The 27,376-nt window shown below is 42.7% G+C and overlaps 3 protein-coding genes across 9 annotated transcripts in view; 2 read left to right on the top strand and 1 right to left on the bottom strand.

Annotated features, from left to right (window-relative positions):
• The first annotated feature begins 49 nt into the window (after positions 1-49).
• On the top strand, positions 50-27,222 carry CYB5D1 (cytochrome b5 domain containing 1). 4 transcript variants are annotated; one of them, XR_013535561.1, is made up of 5 exons: positions 50-276; positions 398-474; positions 607-825; positions 11,442-11,563; positions 12,739-12,898. XR_013535561.1 is itself a non-coding variant. In XM_035299945.3 (4 exons), exons 1-4 carry the CDS (start codon positions 117-119, stop codon positions 27,180-27,182), a joined length of 492 nt encoding a protein of 163 aa, XP_035155836.1. In that variant the 5' UTR covers positions 50-116; the 3' UTR covers positions 27,183-27,222. The 4 variants fall into 4 exon arrangements, 3 of the variants coding, with proteins under 3 accessions (XP_035155836.1, XP_035155837.1, XP_035155835.1); XM_035299945.3 differs by lacking the exons at positions 11,442-11,563; positions 12,739-12,898 and adding an exon at positions 27,147-27,222; XM_035299946.3 differs by lacking the exons at positions 11,442-11,563; positions 12,739-12,898 and adding an exon at positions 8,453-8,625.
• Positions 697-27,376, bottom strand: part of LOC144582572 (uncharacterized) — a 28,529-nt gene continuing 1,849 nt past the window's right edge. Inside the window, exons 2-4 of one of the 3 annotated variants that reach the window (XM_078372978.1) lie at positions 26,737-26,836; positions 1,559-1,596; positions 697-832 (exon numbers count right to left, since the gene is read on the bottom strand). In XM_078372978.1, the coding sequence (XP_078229104.1) occupies positions 26,796-26,836 (41 nt within the window). In that variant the 3' untranslated portion in view covers positions 697-832; positions 1,559-1,596; positions 26,737-26,795. Of the gene's footprint in view, positions 833-1,406; positions 1,597-6,334; positions 6,463-26,736; positions 26,837-27,376 lie in introns of those variants that run through there. The other 2 variants (XM_078372979.1, XR_013535562.1) reach the window with 2 other exon arrangements.
• CHD3 (chromodomain helicase DNA binding protein 3) overlaps positions 794-27,376 on the top strand; it is a 54,911-nt gene continuing 28,328 nt past the window's right edge. The window contains exons 1-2 of one of the 2 annotated variants that reach the window (XM_078372928.1): positions 794-825; positions 27,147-27,222. In XM_078372928.1, coding sequence (XP_078229054.1) covers positions 27,202-27,222 — 21 coding nt within the window. In that variant the 5' untranslated portion in view covers positions 794-825; positions 27,147-27,201. Of the gene's footprint in view, positions 826-27,146; positions 27,223-27,376 lie in introns of those variants that run through there. The other variant, XM_078372931.1, reaches the window with a different exon arrangement.

Consider the following 27,376-nt stretch of genomic DNA (forward strand, 5'->3'; position numbering starts at 1 on the left):
TCAGCGGATAAACGCGCTCCCCTTGGCTCCCGGACGCGACGGAGGTCGCAGTAGTGCGTGCGTGCTGAGGAGCAAAGGAGTAACCACGGGAGCCAGTGACCGACAAAGCAAGAGCCATGCCGCGCCGGGGCCTGGTGGCTGGGCCAGATTTGGAGTATTTTCAGCGTCGCTATTTCACGCCGGCGGAGGTGGCCCAACATAACAGGCCCGAAGACCTCTGGGTGTCTTACCTGGGACGCGTGTACGACCTAACGCCATTGGCACAGGAATACAAGGGTAAGGGCCACACGTTGGGCCGGGGCCGGAGTGTTTGTTTGTGTGTGTGCGCGCGCTTGCTTCCTTGCTTGCTTGCTTGGTTCTTGAAGGGCTGGCATTGACAGTGGCTGCTCTTTCCCAGGGAACTTGCTGCTAAAACCCATCGTGGAAGTTGCGGGCCAGGACATCAGTCACTGGTTTGATCCAAAGACCGGAGACGTGAGTTCTGCTGGAATCTGGGGTTGTGAGTAGAGGCAATGGAGAGCGGGGATGGGGAGGAAAAGCGGAGGCTAGCTAGATCCTTAAACAGGATCTGGCTTCAACCCCCTTGCCCCAAACCCTCCTTTAAAGATCCGCAAGCACATAGATCCGCTGACCGGCTGCCTGAGGTATTGTACCCCGCGGGGCCGCTTTGTGCACGTTCCGCCTCAGCTGCCCTGTTCGGACTGGGCCAACGATTTTGGGAAGCCCTGGTGGCAGAGGTCGTATTATGAGGTGGGGCGGCTGTCTGCCAAGAGCCGGAGCGTCCGCATCATTAACACACTCACGTCGCAGGAGCACACACTGGAGGTGAGAACTGGTGGGGGAGGGGCAGGTTAGAGGGAACAGGAATCCTAGCAAATCTTCAAGCCGATCTTCAGGCTATCAGGTTTTCAATAACCGGTGGGAGCTATATTTTCTGTCCTTTACATTGAGGCTACTGAGGAAAGCACAGCACCTAGGTCCCCAGGGTTGGGAATTCTAGGAGTGTCTGGGTCACAAAGGGACAAGAGACTCCTTTATAAGCCCGGGGACAGCAGTTCATGCATCTCAGTGATGGTGGTCCTTCGAAGCTCTTACATGCTGTTGGACAGCATTTCAACTTTCTTATTAATCTATTGCATGGATATAGTGAGGGGACAGTTGACCCTTTATGGCCATGGGTTAGTTAGAATTGGCTGCCATTCAGATCTGTAGGGTCTTGTTCATTGCATGCTGGAGTTTCAGCTTTTTTCTTTTTCTGGGGCTGTAGAGTATCTGAAGCTGCTCTCTGCCAAGGGAGGCACTCTGATCCTAGTGTGTGTATGTATATACTCCATACAGAATTCTGGGGGTGGGTGCTTCTATGTTCTCCAGGTGGGGGTTCTGGAGTCAATATGGGAAATCCTACACCGCTATCTCCCCTATAATGCACATGCTGCCAGCTACACGTGGAAATATGAAGGGAAGAACCTGAACATGGATTTTACCCTGGAAGAGAATGGGATCCGGGATGAGGAAGAAGAATTTGACTATCTCAATATGGACAGTACACTTCACACACCTGCAATACTTCTGTACTTCAATGATGATCTCACAGAGCTGTAGGAAAGGAGACGTACACTCATGTAGACTCGAGACATATTTTGAGTTTGGCTTTTTCTGTGCCTTGAGGAAAAGGGTGGGGCCGAGGGCTGCCTGGACCTAGATATCCATTCCTCTCTAGGAACTAGCCTGTGCCCTTCTGAAGTGTAAAGGCCCTATTCCCTGCCTTCATTACATTTTTCTCTGAGATAATTAGGGAGAGTGCCAGAAGTGAATTAATCTTTGGGAATGATACAAGAAGATCAAGTGTCTTGGTTTAGGGAGATGTAGAAAATGATAGAGTTCAGGCAGAGCTGTTTGATAGTTGAGAGTAGTTCTACAAAGGTGAGAGATGGAAGAACTTTTTTGGCAATGATGGAAATGAGCTCTCTGCAGGAAGATGGGATTTATAAAAAGAGGAATAGGAAATGTTTATCATTGACCATACAAAGCTGGCTTATCTTACTTGTAGAAGAGTATTTGGCAGCTGAAACCCAAGGGAAAGAAAGGAAGTGAATCATTATCAGGCAATTCAGGCTAGATATTATGCTAGGTACTTCACATACACACACTTTTTTTTTCCCTCAAAGAGAAGGGGTCTTGCTCTGTCACCCAAGCTGGAGTGCAGTGGCAGAATCATGGCTTACTGCAGCCTCGAACTCCTGGGCATAAGTGATCCTCCCACCTCTGCCTTGAGTAGCTGGGATTACGGGCACCTGCCACAATGCCTGGTTACTTTTTTTATTTTTTGTAGACACAGGGTCTCACTCTGTTGCCCAGGCTGGTCTCAAACTCCTGGCCTCAAGTGATCCTCCTGCCTCAGGTCCCAAATAGCCTCTTCAAGAAAACAACCCCAGAAGGTGGATACCATTACTATTTTACAGATAAGTCTTTTGAAACTTATAACAGTTTAATAGCTCAAAGGCACACTAGTTAGAAACTACTAGAGCCAGGATGCAAATTCAAGTCTGCCCAACTCCAAAGTCTATGTTCTTTGATATAAAGGGACCATCTGAATGTCTAATTTCATGTTAATATTTGTAACCACTGCTCTCAGAGCAAGTATTTGGGGTGTGGCTTTGTCCTAGGCTCCTTGCACAACAGGAAACTGTGTGCCTATTGAATAGTTAGCAGTTAATGTCTCTGGAAGGGGGTTTGCAGAGTTTTCCTGTGGCAAAGAGGAGGCAAGGAAGGCTAAGTGTCAGCTAAGCAATAACTATTGGGGCTACTTCCTTGTTAATCTCATACCCCAAATTTCTCTTCTGACTTTTCTGGGGCAAAGAGTTGGGTATTTACCAAACTGAGGGAAAAATACAGTGGGGAAAAGGCTGGCAAATTAGTGGAGAGGGAGAAAAAGGAGGCAGTTTGCCACTTAGAGAAGATGAGGAAGACAGGTTGCAAGATGGTGACTCCAGAAGAGGCACCTTCACAGGGGTAATGTAAAGAGAGATGCTAAGTAAGTCAGGAGACTCTCTTGGTGACCAAAAAAGAACCACTATGGGGGTGAATGGCTAGATTTGGTCTCCTTCAACTTAAGGAGGGGAAGAGATTTGAGAATAACAGGTGAACTTCCTGGCAGCAGCAAGCAAAACAATCAAGAAGTATTTAGTGTGTCTTCCTGCCAGGGGGCACCAGGGCCTAGCACAGGAGAAGGTGGCCCCTGTGAGATATACTGGGTGAGCTGTATAGGTGTTCTCTGAGGGGCTATGAGAGGCATGAACAAAGGTGGAAACATTGCTGTTGGCTTCAGCAGTATCTGAATTTACTGTGACATGGAGGGCTTAAATCTAACCCCATGGAATGCAGGAGTCCGTGAATTATCTAAATCGATCATTTTGATCTTTATCAGCTCTGCAATTACGTGTACCTTGTTTGCTCAATTAAACCCTGAACTATTTGAGAATGGAACTATGCTGTTCCTCTAGTGCAAGCCTCAGGGCCTGTCCTGTGCCTATGGGATGTCCTCATTCTGCCAAAACCTGTCCCTCTTCCAAAGACTCCTACTTCAGAACCTCTTGCCAGAAACACATCCCTTTCCTCACACATGCAGTCACTCATCAAGTATATTCTGTCTCCTGATATCTCTGGAACCTGTCTTTCTCCAAATTACCATCACCTCTTGTCCAGACTGCTGTGGAAACTTCCAAACCTGTTCTCCCATGTCCACTTCTGCCTTCCATGCTGCAGTGAGAGTCAGCTATGAAAAACAAACCTAAACATCTGACTTTCCTTAGCTTCTTCAGTGGCTTTCACCTGCTTTTGGAATAAAGTCCCAAATTCAAAGGCCTTGTATAATTCAGGCTCATCTCATAACACCCCTCTTTGTCCTCTATGGCCCAGACACACTGGCTTTCAGTTCATTAAACATCTTGCCTCAGAGCCCTCATGCACTGTCCTCTCTGCTTGTAACACTGTTCCTTTCACCTTCCACCTAGCTGATCCTAAATGTTCCTTCCTTGGGGAAGTCTTTTCTGATTTCTTAGTAGGTCAGGACTTTCTGTTAAATCGGTTAGCACCATGCATTTTCCAGAGTTTTAAATTACATTTGTAAAATTATGGATGAAATTGGCTGGCTGCACTGCTAGATCGTAAGCTCATGAGGGCAGAGATCTTGCTCACATCTTGCTCAGTGCTATATTCTCACTGCTGAGCACACAGTTGCTGCTCAATAAATTTTGAATTAACTCAAATGTTAAGTAAACTCATCTGTCTTTAACTAGTGGGGGAGATGTTGTACCCTACTAGGCAAGGAAGGACCAAGAAATAGGATGTCTGATTCCTGTGCTACAGTCTCTACCACAGGATTCTCTTTCCTTGCTTCCCCAATATCCAAAACCAAAAATTATTCCATAGAGGGTCTCTGGCCAAGCATAGTGGCTCATGCCTACTACAATCCCAGCACTTTGGGAGGCTGAGGTGGGCAGATCACCTGAGGTCAGGAGTTTGAGACCAGCCTGGTCAACATGGTGAAGCCCCATTTCTACTAAAAATACAAAAAATTAGCTGTGCATGGTGGCATATGCCTGTAATCCCAGCTACTTGGGAGGCTGAGGCAGGAGAATCACTTGAGCTCGGGAAGTGCATGTTGCAGTGAGCTGAGATAGTGCCATTGCACTCCAGCTTGGGCAACAAGAGCAAAACTCAAAAAAGGATCTCAGCAGATATTTTGGGGCAATCCATCTGTCGTTTCTCCATATGGCCACCAGGTGGCTGTAATTACCTATCCAGTCAAGGAGACCAGCCTGGAGATGGGAAAACCCTTCCAAAAGTTAGGACTGAAAGGTGGGCACTTTGGGAGGCCGAGGCGGGTGGATCACGAGGTCAAGAGATCGAGACCATCCTGGTCAACATGGTGAAACTCCGTCTCTACTAAAAATACAAAAAATTAGCTGGGCATGGTGGTGCACGCCTGTAATCCCAGCTACTCGGGAGGCTGAGGCAGGAGAATTGCCTGAACCCAGGAGGCGGAGGTTGCCGTGAGCCGGGATCGCGCCATTGCACTCCAGCCTGGGTAACAAGGGCGAAACTCCGTCTCAAAAAAAAAAAAAAAAAAAAAAAAGAAAGGTGGCCTCTGGAGATTTATAAGAGGGAGGGAAGGACCAGAAAAAAAAAAAAAAAGGAAAACCCACGTGGCTGCCATTCTATTAGCATCAGGCTCATGCCTGCTTTTTTTTGGCATAAGCACATGCCAGGAAAGGAGTGCAGTTCGAGAATTCATGGGATAGAACAAAAAGGGGGTCCTGATTACAGGTATGGGAGTTCATGGGGTGAAGTATGGAGGTGATAAAGGAATAAAGACATCACAAATATTTAAATAATAGAATGCATTCATTTATTAATACTTAAAAAAAAAACCCAAAACTTTCCAGTAGGCACTGCTTTGTTCTCTAAATAGCCAAGTGGATATTTGCATAAGGAGTATATAAATAATGCTTTAGCCTAAAACCTAGAATGCAAACAGAACATGAACGCAGGGTCCAAGTCCTCTTGGGGTAATTTGTTTTGTGTTGGAGGGTGGTGGGTGGAGGATGGAATGCTGAAGGGAAGGCCGCCTGTTCTCAGTGAAACACAGCAGCTTCAAAGGACTCAACTGGCAAGATTTCCCCAGGTGAGGTCTCTACATGCAGACATCACTGGAGGTCATAAAGAGGCATATGTTCCCTGTAGGAAGCTTGCCTGCTCACTGGGATAAAGCACGCACACACGAAAAGATAAATGAAAATAGTCCATGATAAAGAACTAAATTATGGCATAGAAAAAGTTGCTACCTTCATGGCAAGTCACAGGTGGATTATTAACCTGGCCATCCTAAACTGTTTCTGAATACTCTGTGTGTGTGTGTGTGTGTGTGTGTGTGTGTGAGAGAGAGAGAGAGAGAGAGAGAGAGACATGTATTATTCTGGGAAAACGGTGCTTTAATTTCCATCAGGTTCTGCAAATAGCTCAACCCCCTACCCCTACTCCTAAAATAGCATGCACACACACACATACACAACAATAATTTAAAGAGCCTCAAAATTAAAATATCAAAAGTGACAATACAAAAATGTGGTCCCAATATTCTGGCACCTGTCTCAATGGTCTTCCTCAACCTGCGGCAGAACCATGGCAACCCATGACAGAAATTCCTAAAGCTTTAACCTTTGGGGCTAAATTTATGACTAGTCTCAAGTGTTTTACTCTGTACCAAATATTGATCTGGCTGTAGTACCTTGGAGGTGAGTAAGGGGATCCATCATTTGGTATTGATACTATAACATCCAATCATACATCAGGGTAAGGTATGCATCCAGCCCCACAGCTAAGTTTAGGGAATCCACATGGATATCCTGCTGTTGGAAGAACAGCCACCTGATGATGGATCAGTAAGAGCACATGGCTTTGCTGTAAGAAAGCACACAGAATTTGCAACCTGAATGATCTTTATCTTGGAAGCCAAAGATTAAGGATTCAAAATCAAATAGATATGCAGCCCAAATACTAGGTATTCTAGGCACACCAGAAGTGCTACAAAGCAAAACCCAAAAAGCTGGTAAAGAGTAAGTAAAGCAAATCCATCAAAATGGTAAAGGCTTGAGTGCAGTGGTATGATCACAACTCACTGTAACCTCAAACTCCTGAGCTCAGGCAACCTTCTGCCTCAGAGTAGCCCCACCATGCCTGGCTAATTTTTTATTTTTTGTAGAGACAGGGTCTTCTTATGTTGCCCAAGCTGGCCTCAAACTCCTGCCCTTGAGCAATCCTCCTGCCTAGGCTTCCCAAAGTGTTAAGATTACAACTGTGAGCCACCATGCCTGGCCAATATTTTAAATAATTGTGTGCCTGGGCTGGGTATGGTAGCTCATGCCTGTAATCCCAGCACTTTGGGAGGCGGAAGGATCACCTGAGGCCAAGATAAGCCTGGCCAACATGGTGAAACCCTGTCTCTACTAAAAATACAAAAATTAGCCAGATGTGTGACAGTTGCCTGTAATCTCAGCTACTCGGGAGATTACTGAGGCTGAACTGCTTCAACCCAGGAGGTAGAGGCTGCAGTGAGCCAAGATCACCCCACTGCACTCCAGCCTGGGCAACAGAGACTCCATCTCAAAAAAAAAAAAAAAAAATTGTGTGCATGAAACAAAGTTTGTGTCAAGTACTTATGTGTAGAATTTTCTACTTGTGGTGGTGTCATGTAGGCATCCAAAAATTTCAGATGTAGGAGCATTTTGGGTTTCTGATTAGGAATGCTCACCCTGTACATACACATACATACATATAAGCATATTATTAATATAGTGAAAGTACTATAAAGACAGAATCATATGAGAGTAATGGTTGAATGATCAGAGGCATGTCTGAGGAGATGCTCACATGACTAACCTGTATTATCTATAGAGCTGCATTTACCAACATTAATCCTCCCAGCAAATTTAAGACTATTTTTATTTATACTGAAAAATGACACTAAAGCAGAGAGAGGTTAAGTAACTTGCCAAAAGTCATACAACTAATAAGTACCAAGGTAGTCATGGCCCATCCAACTAACATACCGCCTCCCTGCATGTCAAACATGAGATGCTATTCTAGTTACCTATCACTGCGTATTTTGCCAATGAATCTGCAATATGGGTAGGGTTCAGCAGGGACAGCTCACTTCTACTCCAAAAGGTGTGAAATGCTGGGAGCCAGAGGATCCACTTTCAAGATGGCTCACTCACATAATTCTCAACTTAATGTCGACTATCATTTCTTCTCCATGTGGGCCTCTACATAGGGCAGTTTGGCCTTTCTCACAGCATGGTGGCTGGGTTCTAAGAACAGCATCCCAAGAGAACCAAGAGGAAGCTGAATCATATGACCTAGCCTCAATTCCAAGGGGAGGGAACTAGCTCCCACCTCTCAGTGGGGAGGGTCTCAAAATTACACTGTAAGAACACATGGGATGTGACACATTATTGTGGCCATATTTAGAAAATACAATCGACCAGAGATGCACTGGAGGTAAAGGGGGGAGTATCCAGCCCAGTCTAGGGTGGAGTGGAGAAATGGTCTTTGAAGGGTTGTGTGTAAGGGAGATAGGGCATTGATACTTGAGCTGAGCCTTTCTTGAAAGCCTAGGTTGGAATCTTGGCCCTATCATTTATCCGATTCATTAAAATGATACTGAGCATCTGTCAGGCAAAGTCCTGGAAACTGTGGATATAAAAAATAATCTCACTTTGCAATCTCTTAAGTGAATCTCTGAGGAGAGGAGTGCTAACAGTAAACTGGATGGTTTAGAATAACAGCTACCAATTATTGAGTATCATTATAGCCAGTGCTTTATGTACGTTAGCGCACTTAACCCTCACCACAACCCTTTGAGATAGCCATTAATATCGCTGTTTTACAGATGAAGGAGCTGAGACTTGAGGGATAAACAGCTTGCCCAGTTATTAAGTGGCAACAGCTTGGATTCCCAGTGCTACCTTTTTCTGCCTTCTAGAAGCTTACAGTTTAGTGGGAGATTCATGAAAGTTTGTGAGTCTCTTAACTTGTTATCCTGCTTCATTATTTACATAGTAGCCAGGGACTTTTAAAGTTCCCATGTTAAAAGTCTTCAAAGACTACCTACTTCTCTTAAGATGAACTTAGAAACCCTAGTCCAGAAGGTAAGATTTGGCTCTTCCGGGCTCTTGTTTGTCTCCCAGGTTGGCCTTTCAGTTTCTGAAATGCCCCCAAAGCTTTGTGTCAGAGCCTTCTTACCTGCTGTACCTCTGCATGCAACACTCTATCTGCCACTCTTCAGTTGGCCACCTGGCTCCTTAAAGTTGCTTACATGACACTTTCTCTGATACCTACAATTATGTTAAGTCCCTTAATGTGCCCTCCCCAGGGTGCTCTGAAACTTCATAATTATAATTAAAATATTTACAATAATTCAGTTTAATGTCCATTTTCTTCCCTTCTTAGACTGTAAGCACCATGGGGGCAGGGACCACATAGCTTCTTTGTGAAACACCCAGCATCTAGCCCAGTGCCCAGCCCAGAGCAGTCACTCAATAAATATAGAATGAACAAATAGTTGGTGAATGCTACAAAAGAGCTAGGTGTGAAACACATATCAGGAGCACCTAACCCAATCCTGGTGGGGGGATCAAGCCTTCTGGGGAAGTATCATTTCAAACTAAGGTTTAAAGGACAAGGAGGAGTCAGTCAAGTGGAGAGGAAGAGGACAAGGGATAGGTGGAGGAGAGAATGCTTCCTGTACAGAATAAATAGGAAATGCAAACGTAGATTTGAGAGAGTGTGGATAGCTTGCAGGCAGAAGGAACTGCAGCTTGGTAAAGCTAAGAGGAACATGGGAGGCAGGGGGAAGGCAGCCAGTGAGAGATGTTGAGCCAGACCAAATCACAGAAGGCTTTGTAAACCAGATTTTTTTTTTTTATTGAGACATAATTCACATACCATAATATTCACCCTTTTACAGTGTACAATTCAAAATTGTGGTTTGTTTTTGTTTTTTGAGACAGAGTCTTGCTCTTGTTGCCCAGGCCAGAGTGCAATGGCACGATCTCAGCTCACTGCAACCTCCACCTCCTGGGTTCAAGCAATTCTCCTGACTCAGCCTCCTGAGTAGTTGGGATTACAGGTGCCCACCACCAAAATGGGCTAATTTTTGTATTTTTAGTAGAGACAGGGTTTCACCATGTTGGCCAGGCTGGTCTCAAACTCTTGACCTCATGATCTGCCCGCCTTGGCCTCCCAAAGTGCTGGGATTACATACATGAGCCACTGTGCCAGAGTTAAGGGTTTTATAGAGAGAATCCCATGATCATATTTGCATTTTAAAAAGGTGACTTGACTACAATGTCAAGAGAGGGAAATGAAGGAGGGAAAGTGGAGACAGAGAGACTGGCGCTAATGCAGTAGTCCAGGAGAGAGCCGAAGGCAGCCAGAACTAGGTTAGTGGCAGTGGAGATTTGAGAAGATGAACTAAAGTTAAGAGAGAATTGCAGGACTTGATAATTTGGGCAGGGGTCTAAGGCAAAGGGAGGAGTCAAGGATGACACCTGTGTCTGGCCTGGATGGTGAGTCCACTGGCAGAAAAAGGGACTGCTGGAAGAGGACTTTGGGAAGGAAAGTGATGAATTTTTAGTTAGCTATATGAGGTAACTCTGGGGCATGCAGGCACATGTCCAGATCTTACTGGATATATAGGACTGCATCCTGAAAGACAGCTCTGGGCTAGAGTTATAGGTGAGGGAATTATTAGCAGATAGCAACTGTAGACAGTCAAAGATCACATCCCCTTAAGGGCAAAGTGTAAATTAAGCAGAGTTTTGGGGAGGAACACTATCAAAGGAAGGGGAGGAGAAAAGAACACTGGAAAGGAAGGCTAGAGAGGTGAAAGAGGCCAAGCAGGGAATGTAGCCATGGAAGCCAGAGAGAGCATGGAAGAGAAGGGAGTGGTAAACACTATCAAGTGCTGCACATACGTCAAGTAAGATGAAGCCCTGAGTGACCATGGATTTAGCAAACAGCAGGTCAAGATGGCTTTGTTAGAGAAGCCAGGCTGTAGCTGGACAAGGTAGGCATGGGATATTCTTAGAAGAAATCCAGCTGCAGAAAGAAGGAGGGTTCTGGCTTTATAACCATGCACAAAATACTTACCTTCCTTTAGATTCCTTCAACCTTAAAGTACAGATTATAGAAAATAAGGTGACAGTAGGGCAACAAACAAAACCCAGGACATGGTCACCCTAAAAAGATGCTACCTTTTAGTATTGTTGAGAAGATTAATTAAGGTATGGGAACCTGCCCCGTGCTATGAAGAGTCCTTGGAAAAGACACTCAGAAAACCTTCGTTTTCTTTCCCATTCCTTGTGCTAGCCATTCTTTATTTAGTAATCGATCCTCCCCTCAGGATTTTGAGAGTTGGCATTTTTCAGCATCCAGGTAACATCTGTCATGATTAGAAAATTAACAGACACTATCTGTGACTAATATTCAGTTTCCAACCTAACAATCGTGTTTGTTCCTCCATTAGAAGTTTTTGACCAACTACAATATGGTTTGTTTCATATCATGCCAGAATTGAGGTTCTTTATACAGTGATGGAAAGCAAGGGAATGGGGCCAACTACTGGGAGAAGAGTAACTAAAGTCAGTCCTTTGCTCCTAAAGCAATTTAAGGTGCTACTCATACATCAGGTTGTGAATCTTCTCACCTTGCAATCATCTTAAGTGAATCTCTGAAGAGAGGAGTGCTAACAGTAAACTCGATGGTTTAGAATAACAGCTACCAATTATTAAATATTATAGCCAGTGCTTTATGTGTGTTAGCTCACTTAACCCTCACCACAACCCTTTGAGACAGCCATTAATATTGCTGTTTTACAGATGAAGGAGCTGAGACTTGAGGGATAAACAGCTTGTCCAGAGTCATAGTTATCAAGTGGCAACAACTTGGATTCCTCGTGCTACCATTTTTACACCAAAGCTCAAACTTTTTCTCTAATAAAGTAAGTGGATAACTTTATTACTGACTCTGGGATACATTTTAGGAGTTCTACAGTTTTGGAATATAGAATCTTATAAATATAAATTGATTTTAATGTACTAATTATATCTCATTGAGTCTGAATAAAAATGATTCTCGGCTGGGTGCAGTGGCTCACCTGTAATCCCAGCACTTTGGGAGGCCTAGGCGGGTGGATCACTTGAGGTCAGGAGTTTGAGACCAGCCTGGCCAGCATGGTGAAACCCCATCTCTACTAAAAATACAAAAATTGGCTGCGCTTGGTGGCGAGTGCCTGTACTCCCAGGTACTCGGGAGGCTGAGGCAGGAGAATCACTTAAACTTGGGGAAGGTGGAGGTTGCAGTGAGCTGAGATGGCACCATTGCACTATTCGGCCTGGGAGACAGAGCAAGACCTCGTCTTAAAAAAGAAAAGATTTTTCTTTATAGAGTGCTAGATGATGAAAGGGCCCAAGAGCAAGTGAAGGGGTAGGAGGAAGCCAGTGTGAGTTAGCATTTCCCATGACAAATTTATAACCTAAAGGTTAATCAGCTGGGAAAAGTGTGCAATTCTGCTGGAGCAACTGGGGCTTGAAAACAGATGAAAAACATCTAGCTGGCTAGATGTTTCTTAAAACTATTATGAAATTGTTAAAAAAGCAATGTCAAAAGGGAAAAAGTGTTTGGTTTTTGCTATTTTGTATAGAACAATTCAGCTTCCATCACAGTGGTCAATCAAAGCAGATCTATAGCTGGGCATGGTGGCACCCATGCTTATGGTCCCAGCTACTCCAGAAGCTGAAGTGGGAAGATTGCTTGAGCCTGGGAGGCAGTTGCTGCAGTAAGCTGAGATCATACCACTACACTCCAGCCTGGGTGACAGAGCAAGGCTCTGTTTCAAAATAAAATAAAAAAGAAAAATTTTTAAAGAGCAGATCTAAAAAAACTTGCAGAAGGCAAACACAACAATTTTGGGCTTACATGTTCCTCTTTCTAAGATGATATCCGTTACTCAATGAGAACAAGGAAAAAGATTTAGCTAATAGGCAGCAATAGAAAAATGAGCAGATCAGATATTGCAGTATTTGGGTCCTTTATTAGCTACTGGAGGTACAGAGAACTATTCCATAGCTCAGAAGTTGAGTTAGTTTTATTTTCAAATTTATTTATTTTGGCCAGGCGCAGTGGCTCACGCCTGTAATTCCAGCACTCTGGGAGGCCGAGGTGGGCAGATCACCTGAGATTGAGACCAGCCTGGCCAACAGGAGTTCGAGACCAGCCTGGCCATGATGAAACCCTGTCTCTACTAAAAAACAAACAAACAAACAAAATACAAAAATTAGCCAGGCGCAGTGACACATGCCTGTAATCCTAGCTACTGGGGAGGCTGAGGCAGGAGAATCACTTAAACCCAGAAGGTAGAGGTTTCAGTGAGCTGAGATCGCACTACTGCACTCCAGCTCAGGGGTGACAGAGCAAGACTCCATCTCAAGAAAAAAAAATATTTAATTTTGTAGAAACAGGGTCTCACTATGTTGTCCATGCTGGTCTTGAACTCCTGGGCTCAAGTGATCCACCTACCCCAGCCTCCCAAAGTGTAGAGAGTACAGGCATGAGCCACCACACCCAGCCAGAAATTATTTCTAAAAGGATGCCACACCATCATATCAAGCTAAGCACATCTAGAAACAAATTCATTACACCCTCTTCAAGCCAGCTTCTTTCTTAATTCCTATTATCAATGTCCAATTCTTGAGCCATCACATCATTCCAATTTTTTCCTTTTTTTCAGATCTACCATGGTCCATGAGTTTGAGTATAAATGCCTACCTCTCAATAGCTCTGACCTTGGGCAATATATTTAACCTGCTTTACCTCTGTTTCCTCATCTGTAAAATGGGTATTGGGATAGTTTCTACTTTATAAGGTTATTGAAAGGAGTTAGTACATATTAAGTATTTAGATAGGTTCTGGACATAGAGTAAAACTCAATAAAAGTCAGCAATCAGCATCCTGTTGTTCATCTTTTGTACATACACTTTATTGTTTTTATATTTTATTGGTCTTTTTCTTATTGATTTCTATGACATCTTTATTTCATCAATAATATGCTAGCTCACTATCTTCCTTTCTACCCCCTTCCTCCTGCTATTATACAATGTTGGGAGTAATCCTGGAGCCAGTACCCCACCCTAGTAGTTTCTTGATCACAGCAGAAACAGGAAGTAGATCTCTGGTGGGCCAGTTCTAAAATGTTCTTGTTTTCTTTTCTTTTTTTATTGAGGTGGAGTCTTGCTCTGTTGTCCAGGCTGGAGTGCAATGGCGCAATCTTGGCTCACTGCCACCTCTACCTCCCGAGTTCAAGCAATTCTCCTGCCTCAGCTTCCCGAGTATAGGCGTGCACCATGAGGCCTGGCTATCTTTTTGGCATTTTTAGTAGTGATGAGGTTTCACTATGTTGGCCAGGATGGTCTTGAACTCCTGACCTCAAAGTGATCCACTCACCTTGGCATCCCAAAGTACTGGGATTACAGGCGTGAGCCACCGTATCTGTCCTTACAATGTTCTTGTCACTCTGGAAACCCAGTCTATAGTTCTTCTTTGGCTCTTCCAACAATTTTGTAATTCCTAGTTTCCTGGATAAAGTATCTTTCTGAGCTAGAATAGTTTCTGTTATCTCTGAGCTCTAGTAGATCATACAGTATTTACTGAATAAATGGTTTGTCCTAAATGGCACAAATATTTTCCTAGCTAGTCATTTACTTTTATGATGTTTTCTTATATAGTAAAATTTAAGTTTCACTGAGTTAAATCTATCCATATTTTCTTTTATGGTTGATGCTTATTGTATGCTTAAGGCCTTTTTCACCTCCAAGATCAGAAAAATATTCATCCACACTTTTTTTTCTGAGACGGAGTTTCACTGTTGTTACCCAGACTGGAGTATAATGGCACGATCTCGGCTCACCGCAACCTCCGCCTTCTGGGTTCAAGCAATTCTCCTGCCTCACCCTCCCGAGTAGCTGGGATTACAGGCACACGCCACCATGCCCAGCTAATTTTTGTATTTTTAATAGAGGCAGGGTTTCACCTTGTTGACCAGGATGGTCTTGATCTCTTGACCTCGTGATCCACCCGCCTGGACCTCCCAAAGTGCTGGGATTATAGGTGTGAGCCACTGCGCTGGGCCCATCCACACTTTTTATATCTCATTCTCATTCTCTACAAATCTTTTTGATCTTGCTGAATTGAGCAGAATTAATTTTTTCTTTTTAATGTCACTAATCCATCTTAAAACTAGTTTAGTAAATGGTAAGGATCCACCTTTTATATTTTCACAAATAGTTTTCCATTTATCAATTATGCATCATTATTTATCAACAATCCTTTGGCCCACTAATTTAAAGTATCACCTTTGCCATATATTAAAACACTTGAAGCAGTCAACAGACATTTGCAGGGTGCCTAATGTGTGCCTGGCACAACAGTGGAGCAGGGTATCAGGGCCCCTCCTCTCTGGAGCCTAATGAGAAAGATCAAGGATAATATGGTAGCACATAGGAGGGGCACTTATTATAAGCCTGGAGAATAAGGGAATTTTAGTGCATGCCTACTTACTGTGTGTCAAACAGTACTGAGGACCTTCAATGTATAATTCCACTGACTGCAATATTAGGGCTTCACAAAAAGACTTATATTGCTATTTTAGTTAAAGAAATGGAAACTCTGAAAAGTGGAAGCAGCATATGAACCCAGACCTATCTCCCAAGTCCAGGTTGTTAAGTACCATGGCTGACCACTAATAAACATAGCACTGCCTCTTTGAAGGTGGACTGACAAGGAGGAGCCAGAGAGGCAAGGGAAAAACCAGGAATGTGAAACTACAGAAGTCAAGCAAATTCTATTTCAAAAGGGGGTAGTCAAGTTAAGAACTAAGAACGTCCTCTGATTTTAGCCACCAGGAGGTTGTTGGTAATTTGATGAAAGCAGCTGGAGTAGGGCAGAGGGCTGGAAAATGAGTAAGCAAGTAGATAGACACTGAGGGCAGTTAATTATTTCAAGAAGCTTGGATGTGAATGGACACGGAGGGGTAAGGTGGCCCCCAAAGGGGTCCAGAGTATTTCTTTCAAAGATAAGAAGATGTGAGCACACTTTAATGTGGCTGGGAAAGAGCAAGTGCAATGGGAAATAAAGGAATAAGTTAGAGGATCACTGGTAACCACTGGTCCCTGAGAAGGTGGCAGGGGCGAGACCAAGACCCCAAGTATAGGGATTAGCTTCAGACAGGACAGGAGGAAAGGATAAAAGGACAAGTAAGAATAGAGTTAAATATACAATTGAGTGGTGGAATTTCAAGGGCATTCTCATATGATTATCTCCTGGAAGTAGATAAGATTTTCTATTTATTATGGTATTAAAATTAACATATGTATCCTGTTCTCTAAAATGAACTAGTATAAGGAGGAGGTTTTAAGGAAGTCACTGTGGAAAACTAAAAGAAAGCTGACTAAGAAAAAGGATTCCAGAGCAGAGACACTGGTCTGAATGGTCATGGTGTTTTTCAGTAGTCATTTGCATCCTGGGTGTAAACCAGCAAACAAAGTGAAACTAGGCCAGGGGTTTGCAGGAAGGAAAATAAGAGGGCACCTAGAGAGGGGCAGGAGAGTGGTTAAAATGATAGACCATGAAATTTAAGCTGGATAGGAAGAGAGGTGAAGATGGTATAGCTGATTAGGAGAAAATGAAGAGTTAAGGGACTACAGTGTCTCATGGGTCCAAGAATAAAGAGTAGAAGGAAATGAGGGGGCTAGAAGGACAGAGTGTTGTTGCCCAAGTTGGGGCTTTGAATTTAATATTTCAAAAGGAAGTCAGAGATGAGGGCAGAAGTGGGATGGCTAGAAAGGTCTCTGGAAATAAGGGGATCGAAGGACCAAAAAGTCCAGGTGACGAATAAATCATTCATGTGAATCCTAAGGTCACACAAGATGATGGCAGGACTAAGCCAGGTTTCAGTCTTCAATGAATGAAGGAAATGTCAGGAGGTAAATAGATAAAAGTAAGGAAGAGAGGGCAAGGAGTACACAGCAAGACTGCTGCAGCCTTAACGAAATAGGGGCTTCTTACACAAGATGAGGAAATCTGGAAGCAACAGTACAGATAAAGAATTAGGCCGGGCGCGGTGGCTCAAGCCCGTAATCCCAGTACTTTGGGAGGCCGAGGCGGGTGGATCACGAGGTCAACAGATCGAGACCATCCAGGTCAACATGGTGAAACCCCGTCTCTACTAAAAATACAAAAAATTAGCTGGGCATGATGGCGCACGCCTGTAATCCCAGCTACTCAGGAGGCTGAGGCAGGAGAATTGCCTGAACCCAGGAGGCGGAGGTTGTGGTGAGCCGAGATTGTGCCATTGCACTCCAGCCTGGATAACAGCAGCGAAACTCTGTCTCAAAAAAAAAAAAAAAGAATTAGCCAGGCACAGTGGCTCATGCCTGTAATCCCAGCACTTTGGGAGGCCGAGGCGGGTGGATCACGAGGTCAAGAGATCGAGACCATCCTGGTCAACATGGTGAAACCCTGCCTCTACTAAAAATACAAAAAATTAGCTGGGCATGGTGGTGCGTGCCTATAATCCCAGCTACTCAGGAGGCTGAGGCAGGAGAATTGCCTGAACCCAGGAGGCGGAGGTTGTGGTGAGCCGAGATTGTGCCATTGCACTCCAGCCTGGATAACAGCAGCGAAACTCTGTCTCAAAAAAAAAAAAAAAGAATTAGCCAGGCACAGTGGCTCATGCCTGTAATCCCAGCACTTTGGGAGGCCGAGGCGGGTGGATCACGAGGTCAAGAGATCGAGACCATCCTGGTCAACATGGTGAAACCCTGCCTCTACTAAAAATACAAAAAATTAGCTGGGCATGGTGGTGCGTGCCTGTAATCCCAGCTACTCGGGAGGCTGAGGCAGTAGAATTGCCTGAATCCAGGAGGCGGAGGTTGCGGTGAGCCGAGATTGTGCCATTGCACTCCAGCCTGGGTAACAAGAGCAAAACTCGGTCTCAAAAAAAAAAAACAACTGGCCTTAAAGGTGACCAAATGCCAAGTGCAATACTTTTCTTGGTTTATACTGTTGTTTTTTTTTTTTTTTTTTTTTTTTTTGAGATAGGGTCTCACTGTGTTGCTCAGGCTGCAGTGCAGTGGCATAATCATAGCTCACTGCAGGCTCCAACTCCTGGGCTAAGCTCTCCTCCTGCCTCAGTTTCCTGAGTAGGCAGGACTACAGACACGAGCCACAATGCCTGGCTAATATTTAAACTCTTTTTGTAGAGATGGAGTCTTGCCATGTTGGTCAGGTTGGTCTTAAACTCCTGGCCTCAAGTGATCCTTCTCTCTTGGCCTCCCAAAACTCACTGGGATTATAAGTGTGAGTCACTGTATCTGGCTGGTTTGAATGAAGAGAACATTTTTTTTCAGATAGAATTAATATACCTTATTCACCATTTTAAACAGAATGCAGGGGTTTTTAGTGTATTCACACAGCTGTGCAACTATCACCATGATCCAGATTCCAGACATTTCTGTAACCCCAAAAAGAAACCCCATACCCATTAGCAGTCACTCCCATTCTTCCCTCCCCTGAAACCTGTGCAACCACTAATCTACTCTCTCTAGGAATTTGCCTATTTTGGACATTTCATACAAATGGAATCAAATAATATGTGGCCTTGTATGTCTAACTTCTCTTACTTAGCATAACGTTTTAAAGGTTCATCCATCTTGTAGCATGTATCAGTACATCATTCCTTTTTATGGCTGAATAATATTCCACTGCATGGATATAGTATATTTATCCATCACCAGTTGATGGATATTTTGATTTTTTACACTTTTTGGCTATTATAAATAATGCTTCTATGAAGATTCATGTACAACTTTATGTGTGGACATATGATTCAATTATCTTGGGTATATACTTAGTATTGAAATTGCTAGGTCATATGGTAACTCTATATTTAACTTTTTGAGGAACTGTCAGTTTGTACTCTTCTTTATTCCCATGAAGCATCTGGTATCAATGATGGTGCCTTCCTTCCAAAGCTGTCTTCTTACTCTACCGTCATAACACTACCTGGTACACTTACCACTTGAACAACTTGTTTTTCTTTGGCTTCTCCTCTCCCCATGCCATCCTTCAAAGTTCCCCCAAGGTTCTGGCCTCTACTATTCACTTGATACACTAACAAGTCTTACCATTTAAAGAGGTACCAACTTCTACTATAACCTATCATGAACTTACCACTCCAGCCACATATAGGGTCTACATACTACCTACTAAATTCTTTTTTTTTTTTTGGACAGAGTTTTGCTCTTGTCACCCAGGCTGGAGTGCAATGATGCCATCTTGGCTCCCCACAATCTCTGCCTCTCGGGTTCAAGCAATTCTCCTGCCTCAGCCTCTCGACTGGCTAATTTTGTACTTTTAGTAGAGACAGGGTTTCTCCATGTTGGCCAGGCTGGTCTCAAACTCCCAACTTCAGGTGATCCGCCCACCTCAGCCTCCCAAAGTGCTGTGATTACAGGCGTAAGCCACCGGCCCCAGGCCTAAATTCTTTCTTATTCCACCTAAACTGCCCTTTTTCTTCCTCAGTGCTATATGAATTTCAGTTATTTGGGAGCTAACCTCAAATGCAACTATATAGAAAGTTATTGTTTCCCCCCTCCCAACCAAGAAAGAGCTTTCTTCTCTGAATGCTGATTTTACAACCCATAACTATAATCAAAATCATATACTGCTACTTAAGTTTTTATGTCTGTTTATGTCTTATCTCAAAAAATGTCCATCAGCCGGGCACAGTGGCTCAAACCTGTAATCCCAGAACTTTGGGAGGCAGAGGCAGGCGGATCACGAGGTCAAGAGTTCAAGACTAGCCTCACCAACATGGTGAAACCCCATCTGTACTAAAACTACAAAAATTAGCTGGGTGTGGTGGCACGCGACGGTAATCCCAGCTACTTGGGAGGCTGAGGCAGGAGAATCGCCTGAACTCGGGAGTCGGAGGTTGCAGTGAGCCGAGATCGTGTCACTGCATTCCAGCCTGGGGGATAGAGTGAGACTCAATCTCAAAAAAAAAAAAAGTCCCTCCTCCCTTCATCTAGCCAATCTCTTGGTCAGTAAAAAATTTTCAAATTCCTTTATAAGATGTACAATGAAAAAATAATTTCCCCTTCCCAGTGACAACTACTGTAGTTTCCTGTATATTCTTCCCAGAATATACTATGGATATTCACATATTTTTTTCTTTCATGAATGTCACCATTTTATATATGCTCTTCTATACCTTCCCTTTTTCCCTCTCATATTTATTTAATTATTCTTTAAAGTGAAACTTCACTAATGTTTTAAAAACCCTAACTACATTACATCCTATTGATTGTACTTTGCTTAGACATTTTTCACTTCAAAGAACTAGAGATTCATGAGGAATTATTTCTTTAGAGAAGTCAGGCTACTTTTTATCCCATTTGACTCCGGTTGCTAATGTAATCAATGAAGCTACTTAATTTTGTTTACATAAATAATAAATACTTTATCAACAAAGCAAACAATCCCCCTTGACTATTCTTTCCCCAAAGTAACCTATGTTACCAGTTTGGTATGTATACTTCCAGCACTTTTTTTTTTTTGCTTTTGTTGCCCAGGCTGGAGCGCAATGGCACGATCTTGGCTCACTGCAACCTGTGCCTCCTGGGTTCAAGCAATTCTCCTGCCTCAGCCTCCCAAGTTGCTGGGATTATAGGCATGAACCACCACACCCAGCTAATTTTGTATTTTTAGTAGTGATAGGGTTCACCATGTTGGTCAGGCTAGTCTCAAACTCCTGACCTCAGGTGATCCACCAGCCTCAGCTGCCCAAAGTGCTGGGATAACAGGTGTGAGCCACTGCACCCAGCCACTTCCAGCATTTTTAAAGGCATTTAAATCCAAATAAATGTATCAGTAAAAATATTATTCTTTTAATTTCTTTAAACATAAGTAAACTAAGTGATGTCATAACATATTGTTTTACAACTTGCTTTCTTCCATTCAACAATATATTAGCCATGTCTCTCCATATAGAAGTAACTCATTTTTCTTTTTTTCTTTCTTTTTTTTTTTTTTTTTTTTTGAGATCGAGTCTTGTTCTTTTGCCCAAACTGGAGTGCAGTGGCATGATCTCAGCTCATTGCAATCTCCACTTCCCGGGTTCAAACAATTCTTCTGTCTCTGCCTCCCAAATAGCTGGAATTACAGGCATGTGCCACCACCTACGGCTCATTTTTGTATTTTTAGTACAGAAGGGGTTTCACCGTGTTGGCCAGGACGGTCTCGAACTCCTGACTTCAGGTGATCCACCTCCCTCAGCCTCCCAAAATGTTGGGATTACACGCATGAGCCACCACGCCCAGCTTCCTTTTCTTTTTAATGGCCTGTGACACAACCCCAGGAAATTCTGAGAGCATGTGTTTTTTCTTAATTGCTGTATAGTTTAGCTATTCCTTACTATTGGAGATTTAGGGTGTTTCCAGTTTTTTGCTGTTACAATGTTGTAATAAACAGCTCTGTAATGTCACTCTATGCACATGTATGGTGACTGTTTCTCTAGAGTAAATGGTGAGAAGTGGAACTCTGTGTCAAAAAACACTAAGTTTATAAGTATAATAGATACAATTAAATTACCCTTTGCTAGTTCTGTGGTATAGTTGTTACTGTTAATAACAGTAATATTTGTAACCATCAGTTTCACATATTAGTGTCCTTTAAAACTCTATGACATCTCATTGACTTAGAACTCATGAAGTATATAGTAGAAGAACACTAGACTGGAAACTGAAAGATAAAAGTTCAAGTCTTGGTTCTGTCTCTAACTACTAACCTGATCTTATATAAATAATCCTTTCAATATCTAGGCCCCAGTTTCTATATCTATAAAATTAAAGTGATGTTTTCTAAAATATGTACCTATATTATCAGTAGCATGCAAGATGCTTTTACTTTTACTGATTTTTATTTTTAATAATTATTTGCCTTTTAATTAGGAAGAAAAACATAGTTACCGTATCAAATCAAAGATTTATGGATATTATTTCTAGCAATATAAAATTTACCTTTTAAAGCACATTCATTTAAGAAAAGTGAGTGATTTAAAGAAAAATAGTATGGCAAATCCTGAAAACAATATATGAACGACTGAAGTTTCCTCCTTGATGAAATCAAGAACAGGTTAAAGCAGTAGATCCTAGACTTTTAGATTTTAATGACCAATAAAATATTTAAAAAAATGTTAGTGATCAACATGGGGTTGCTGACTTTTTATTTTGCTGAGTAAGGACATTAAGAACAACAAAACTCATAAACCCAGCACTTTGGGAGGCCGAGGCGGCTGGATCACCTGAGGTCAGGAGATCACCCTGGACAACATGATAAAATCCTGTCTCTGCTAAAATTACAAAAAAATTCATCTGGCACGGTGGCAGGTGCCTGTAATCCTAGCTACTCGGGAGGCTGAGCCAGGAGAATGGCTTGAACTCAGGAGGCAGAGGTTGCAATGAGCCAAGATCGAGCCATTGCACTCCAGTCTGGGCAACAAGAGCAAAACTCCATCTCATAAAAAGATATTTAAGATGTTTTATAATTATAAAAGAAGTATGTGTTGAAAATTTTCAGACTGTACAGTAAATATAAAAAGTCATTTTCTTATTCTTTTTCTCTCCCCTCCCCGCTAAAATCTACTCACAGACATTCTGCCATACAGATCTATCTCAGCTTTAGAAAGGAAGTTTTTAACAATATAAATATGTGCATGTATAGGTATATTTAATAACATGTAACATTGTAATTTATAATATAAAATTAAGCATATATACAGTTATCCTACATAAATATAACATGTACTATGTTTAGTCTACATAAAAATATATATCAGAAATACATCCTCTCAGAATGAAGAACAGGCTTTTTCAGGAAAGGACATGTGGAACCTTACTTAGCCATTTGAGAACCACTGATTTATAAGACCTTCCATCTCTAAAATACTATGATTAGGTCTAGAATATCCTGAGTATTTACATGTCTTTCATTATTATCACTAACCTACATAATCCAAAATACAATTAGGAATCTCTTTAACATCTCCTTGAGTAGAAAATCATAGACTGCAAGTATTTTTTTCAGTCTTTTAATCTGCTTGTTGTATGAGCACATGTCTGTGCTCTACCACTGATTATCATTGGTTCCCCACATCAGAGTTTTAGCCTGGGGTCAAAGACTTCAGGGTATTCATAACACCATGAAAACATATGTGATATTTCGTGTGTATTTTTTTTCTGGGGAAAGTTTCCAACTTTCTACGATCCTAAAAGGTTAGAAACTATGCTTTAGATATGTTTCTTACTTTTGCATTAAATAAGCTTATTCTTAGCTTAAGAGTCCTTTAAAATTTTTTCTTCATTTGCATTTGACAGCTGAATATTTGAGTTCTTTGTGCTCACCTTTAATAGTCTTCTCATTAAAACCAAAACATATTCTCCTCTACCAATTAATTATAAGGAATGTAAATTTTTTATGTAATTTTTATTTTTTGAAGTACTGAAAGACAGAAGAAGGCAGAGACTGATGCCTCACAATGAAAGTGACAGGCAGGGAGACAAGCAGCTAGAGACAGTGAGACACACAGGCACAGATAAAAGGCCAGAGGACAGAGAGAACAGAGAACAGACAGGCAAAAGAAATAGAGCAAAACCTGGAAACACAGAAAGAGAGACCCAAGAACTGAGCAGACAGAGAAGAGGATGGCAGAAAAATAGGCTGGCAGGGAGAGAATGGAGAATGACTGACAGAGAAGACAGGCAAAATCACCAAAAGGGATGCAGACAGGCAGAGAGAGAGCAAAAGAGAGAAGAAGGAGAGACAGATAAAGAAAGAAAAAAATAAGGTAAGAAGGAAGACAAAGTGATAATAGTGGTTTATACAACACAGTGCTTTATAATTCATAAAGTGCTATCACGTACATTATTGCAGGCAGACAGGGAGAATCCAGCAGACAGATGGGGTGATGGAAGGATACAGGCCAATCAGACAGAAGAAAGGGGAGAGGGCCAATCAGAAAGAGAGGCTAGAATAGAGACCAAGACAGACAGATAAGAAGAAAAAACCAAGAAAAGAGAAGTAAGAGGGAAAGAGTCAAAGAGTAGAGAGACATAAAGATAGAGGATGAAACAGTTAAACTCAGGAAAACAGGCAGTAAAAAAGCAGAAATGAAAGAACAGTGTATTGTGTGTAGAAGTTTTATGATCATCTTTTTCAAAGAGGCCTGGTTAGAGGCTGTGTCTTTGTCTCCCTCAAAGAATTATAAAATGTCTCTAAGGTGGCATGTGAGTGGAGCCAGAAGGTGGGATGAAAAAGGAAAAAAGTTTTAATCAGGAGCAAAGCTTTTTAGACTAGGAGGAAGACAAACTTCTTAGGCCTAGCTCAACAACATAAAAGGATCTAGATTCAGCTGCCCTTAAATAATCCATGTAGACTAAGTGAGAAAAGCAGGTAAGTCCTCTATAGACTCTGTGTGCATGTAAGCTCAGTTTACTGTTACTTATTAACTGTACCTATATTTATATGGTACTTTTTAGTAAAACCAGTGCTTTCATGCCTTCTCCAATACATATTTCAGTGATGAAGAGACAACAAAGATGTCTTGCTGTCATCAAGACAACTTACCACACAGAGTAGACTACATTTGGAGAGAGTTAAGCCTTTCAGAGCACTCCTCAGGTACTGGTAGTAAAAGCATGCAACCAGCAACTAATCAATCAAAAAGACAAGTGCCTTGGGTAGCACTTGGCAGAATCAAAATGACAAAAAAGGCAAGCCCAGCCAAGTAAGTTAGGAGTACTGATAGACTGACAGAGGAAGGAGCATCCAGAAAAACTAGAAGGAAAGTAGGGAGAAGTACAGCAAAACACAAGCAAAAGCAAGCAAGCAAAGAGACCTTGTCTATGTGTAGACTCTTCTCTGGAGCAGGATCCAGGAAATGTGAAACAGTGGCTGCTTCTGGGAGAAGAACTTGGGGACTAGGGGAGAAGAATGGGAGAGAGGCTTACTTTTCAGTCTACTTTCTATACTTTTAAATGTTGTACCATCAGTAGGTACTACCTGTTTAAAAGTTAACTGGGAAAAAGAAACAAAAGAAAGAAAAAAGCAAGAAAAGATGTGGACAGCAAGAGCCTGCTGAGCAGACAGACAGCAAAAAGGCAGGAAGGCAGCAAGAGACTGGGAAAATGGCAAAAAGACTGAGGCAGGCAGACTGTCTGAGGAACCAGAAACATAGAAAAAGAGATCACTGAAATAAAGGCAAACATGAGAGAAGGCAGGGTAGGGGATGTGGCAAGAAGGCAGGTAAGCCTTTGAGGCAAAGGAGTTCCTGAGAAGTTTAGGGGAGAGAGACTATCTCCATTGATGGGATGCTGGCAGAGAAGAAGCAAAGGAAGAAAAAGCTGTTAAGTATGAAGACTAAAAAGAGAAAAGCATTAAATGGTGGGATAGCTGCATACAGGGTAGACAGACAGGCAAGACAGACCCCAAGGGACGGAAGGGAAAATGATTAACAGGCATAAATAAGAGAAGGGACAAGCAGAAGGGCAGGATAAGAGGCAAACCAAGATAGGGAGCTGTGGCAGGGCCTGGAAGGTAGACAAACCGAGAGATGCAGGCTAAAAAAGTGATAGAGACAGGCAGGCGGAGAGACAGATGGCTAGAGAGAGAGTGGTGGGCAAACAGCCAGAGAAGCAGACAGACAACCAGAGAGGAAAAAGAGGCTGCCAGCCAGTCAGGGAGGAGCAGACAGGCAGGCAGGCACACACCATAACAGGAGCAAGCAGGTAAAGAGGGAGGCAAAAACAAGGAGAGAAGAAAAATCAGGAGGTCAGTAAAGAGAGAGAGAGAGAGAAAACGAATAGGAAAGAGATGCAGATAGGCAGAAATCGGGATGGACAAGGATCGGGAGAATAAGGCAAATTAGCAAATCCACATGCAAAGCACACTAGAAAGAGAATGACGAATGTTTGTATAGGGCTGCACACAGCCACCTTTAGCCACCCACACCTGCAGATCATGGAACATGTGGCAGGCAGAGGCTCTGAGTACAGGGAGAGGGCACAGAGGCAGAGAGGCTGCAGCGCACATGATGCGCGTAGCGTGGCCCACATACAGGTGGAGATACTCTTCCTAGACACAGTAGGATCCACAGACACATACAGAAGGGGCCAGAAAGTGGGGGAGTCAGGCACACAGGAGGAAGAGCCATACGAAGTCAGAGACTGGAAGACAGAAGTAAGCAGAAATAAGACAGAGAGGGAAAGTCACTTAGAGGTGACAGAGCCTGAGGGTCCAAGGGATGAGAATGATTGTCTCAGTTAAAAACCAAGGTATCAATAGAGAGAAGCCCACACATAGAAAGAGGGGGAATACCCAGATGAACTAGTAAAGAGACTGAGAAAGAAGACAGGAGAGCAAGATCGACTGGAAGACTGGAAGAGGAGGAGGAGTTAGACTTAGTACAGAATGATGTGGGAACAGAAGCAAGAGAATTCCAAAGTCCAGGTTAAAAAAAAAAAAAAAGGATGGAAACCAACACCCAGTACAGTGCATTAGTGTGGGGAGTGGAACACTGATAAGGAACATTTCAGGTTCATAAACAAAAATGTGCATCATATTCCCAGTGATACTTTCTGGTTGCTGCCCACCTACCCACCCCCCCCCGCCCCAGGGTGCTCCTGAGCACTGCCGAAGATGGGTGGACAGCAGTTACACTGGAGAGGTGGAGGAATAGCCCAGAAATGATTCCACAGGCATGGAATAGGAAGCAAGGGAAGGGGCAAAGGGAGATCAAAGGAATGGGAGAAAGCTAGAGTAAGAAAGGGTCAACAAGAATCAAAGAGGGTAGCACTGAGCTATTTGCCCTCCTTTTTTTGCTCCATTTGGCAAGGATCATTTTCTGTCTAGACCTCTCTGAGCAAATCGCTGTATGAGAAAGCTACTCTGGACTCCTTTCCAGCTGTCCAATTCCTAGTACTACTTTACTATAAACACTGGGGTACAGTTGGAAATCACAGGTGAGAAAGTTAGATGAAAACGCCTGAGTGTAACCCCTACCTCTGCTTTTTCTCAGTCCCAGTTCCTTTCTTTTTCATGGTACCTCGGTTGCTTCTACTTTATCGGATAGTGTTGGAGATCATGGAGGAAGGCAAATATACTGAAATGGAAGAAAAGAGCACATAATTTCACCATCTTCAGATTTGACTCTTTCCTCTTTATCCTAAAAATTTGTCCCATTTACCCCCAAATTAAAAGTCAGTTGAATTTTACATTCTAGCAATTGGAGGAGGGGAAAGCAAGGGAAAGGGGGGAAAAAGTAAAGATAAAATTTACAACAATTATAAATCACTGAAAAGGCTGGGTAAAGGGGAGAATCAAACATGGACTCCTTTGAAAAAACTCAATCATCGTATCTATTCATATCTCTCCCCCAAAAGTCACTAGGATTTCTATCACTTTTTTTAAAGAAAGAAGAAAAAAATCCAGTCCCGCTTCTCATTTAGAAGATCTGTACACAATTAAATGCGTTGTGACTTCAATGAGGTATGTAGAAACAGAGTTATATATAAACATATATTTCATCTTTTTCCTTTTCAATGCCTGAAGGGGAAAAAAAACCTTCACATCAAACCACTCCCTTCTGAAGTATTCAAAAAAAAAAAAAAGCTTTTCTTTAGAGAAGGGAGGTGGGGAGGAA

Source organism: Callithrix jacchus, chromosome 5, assembly GCF_049354715.1.
Source record: "Callithrix jacchus isolate 240 chromosome 5, calJac240_pri, whole genome shotgun sequence".
NCBI lineage: Eukaryota > Metazoa > Chordata > Mammalia > Primates > Cebidae > Callithrix > Callithrix jacchus.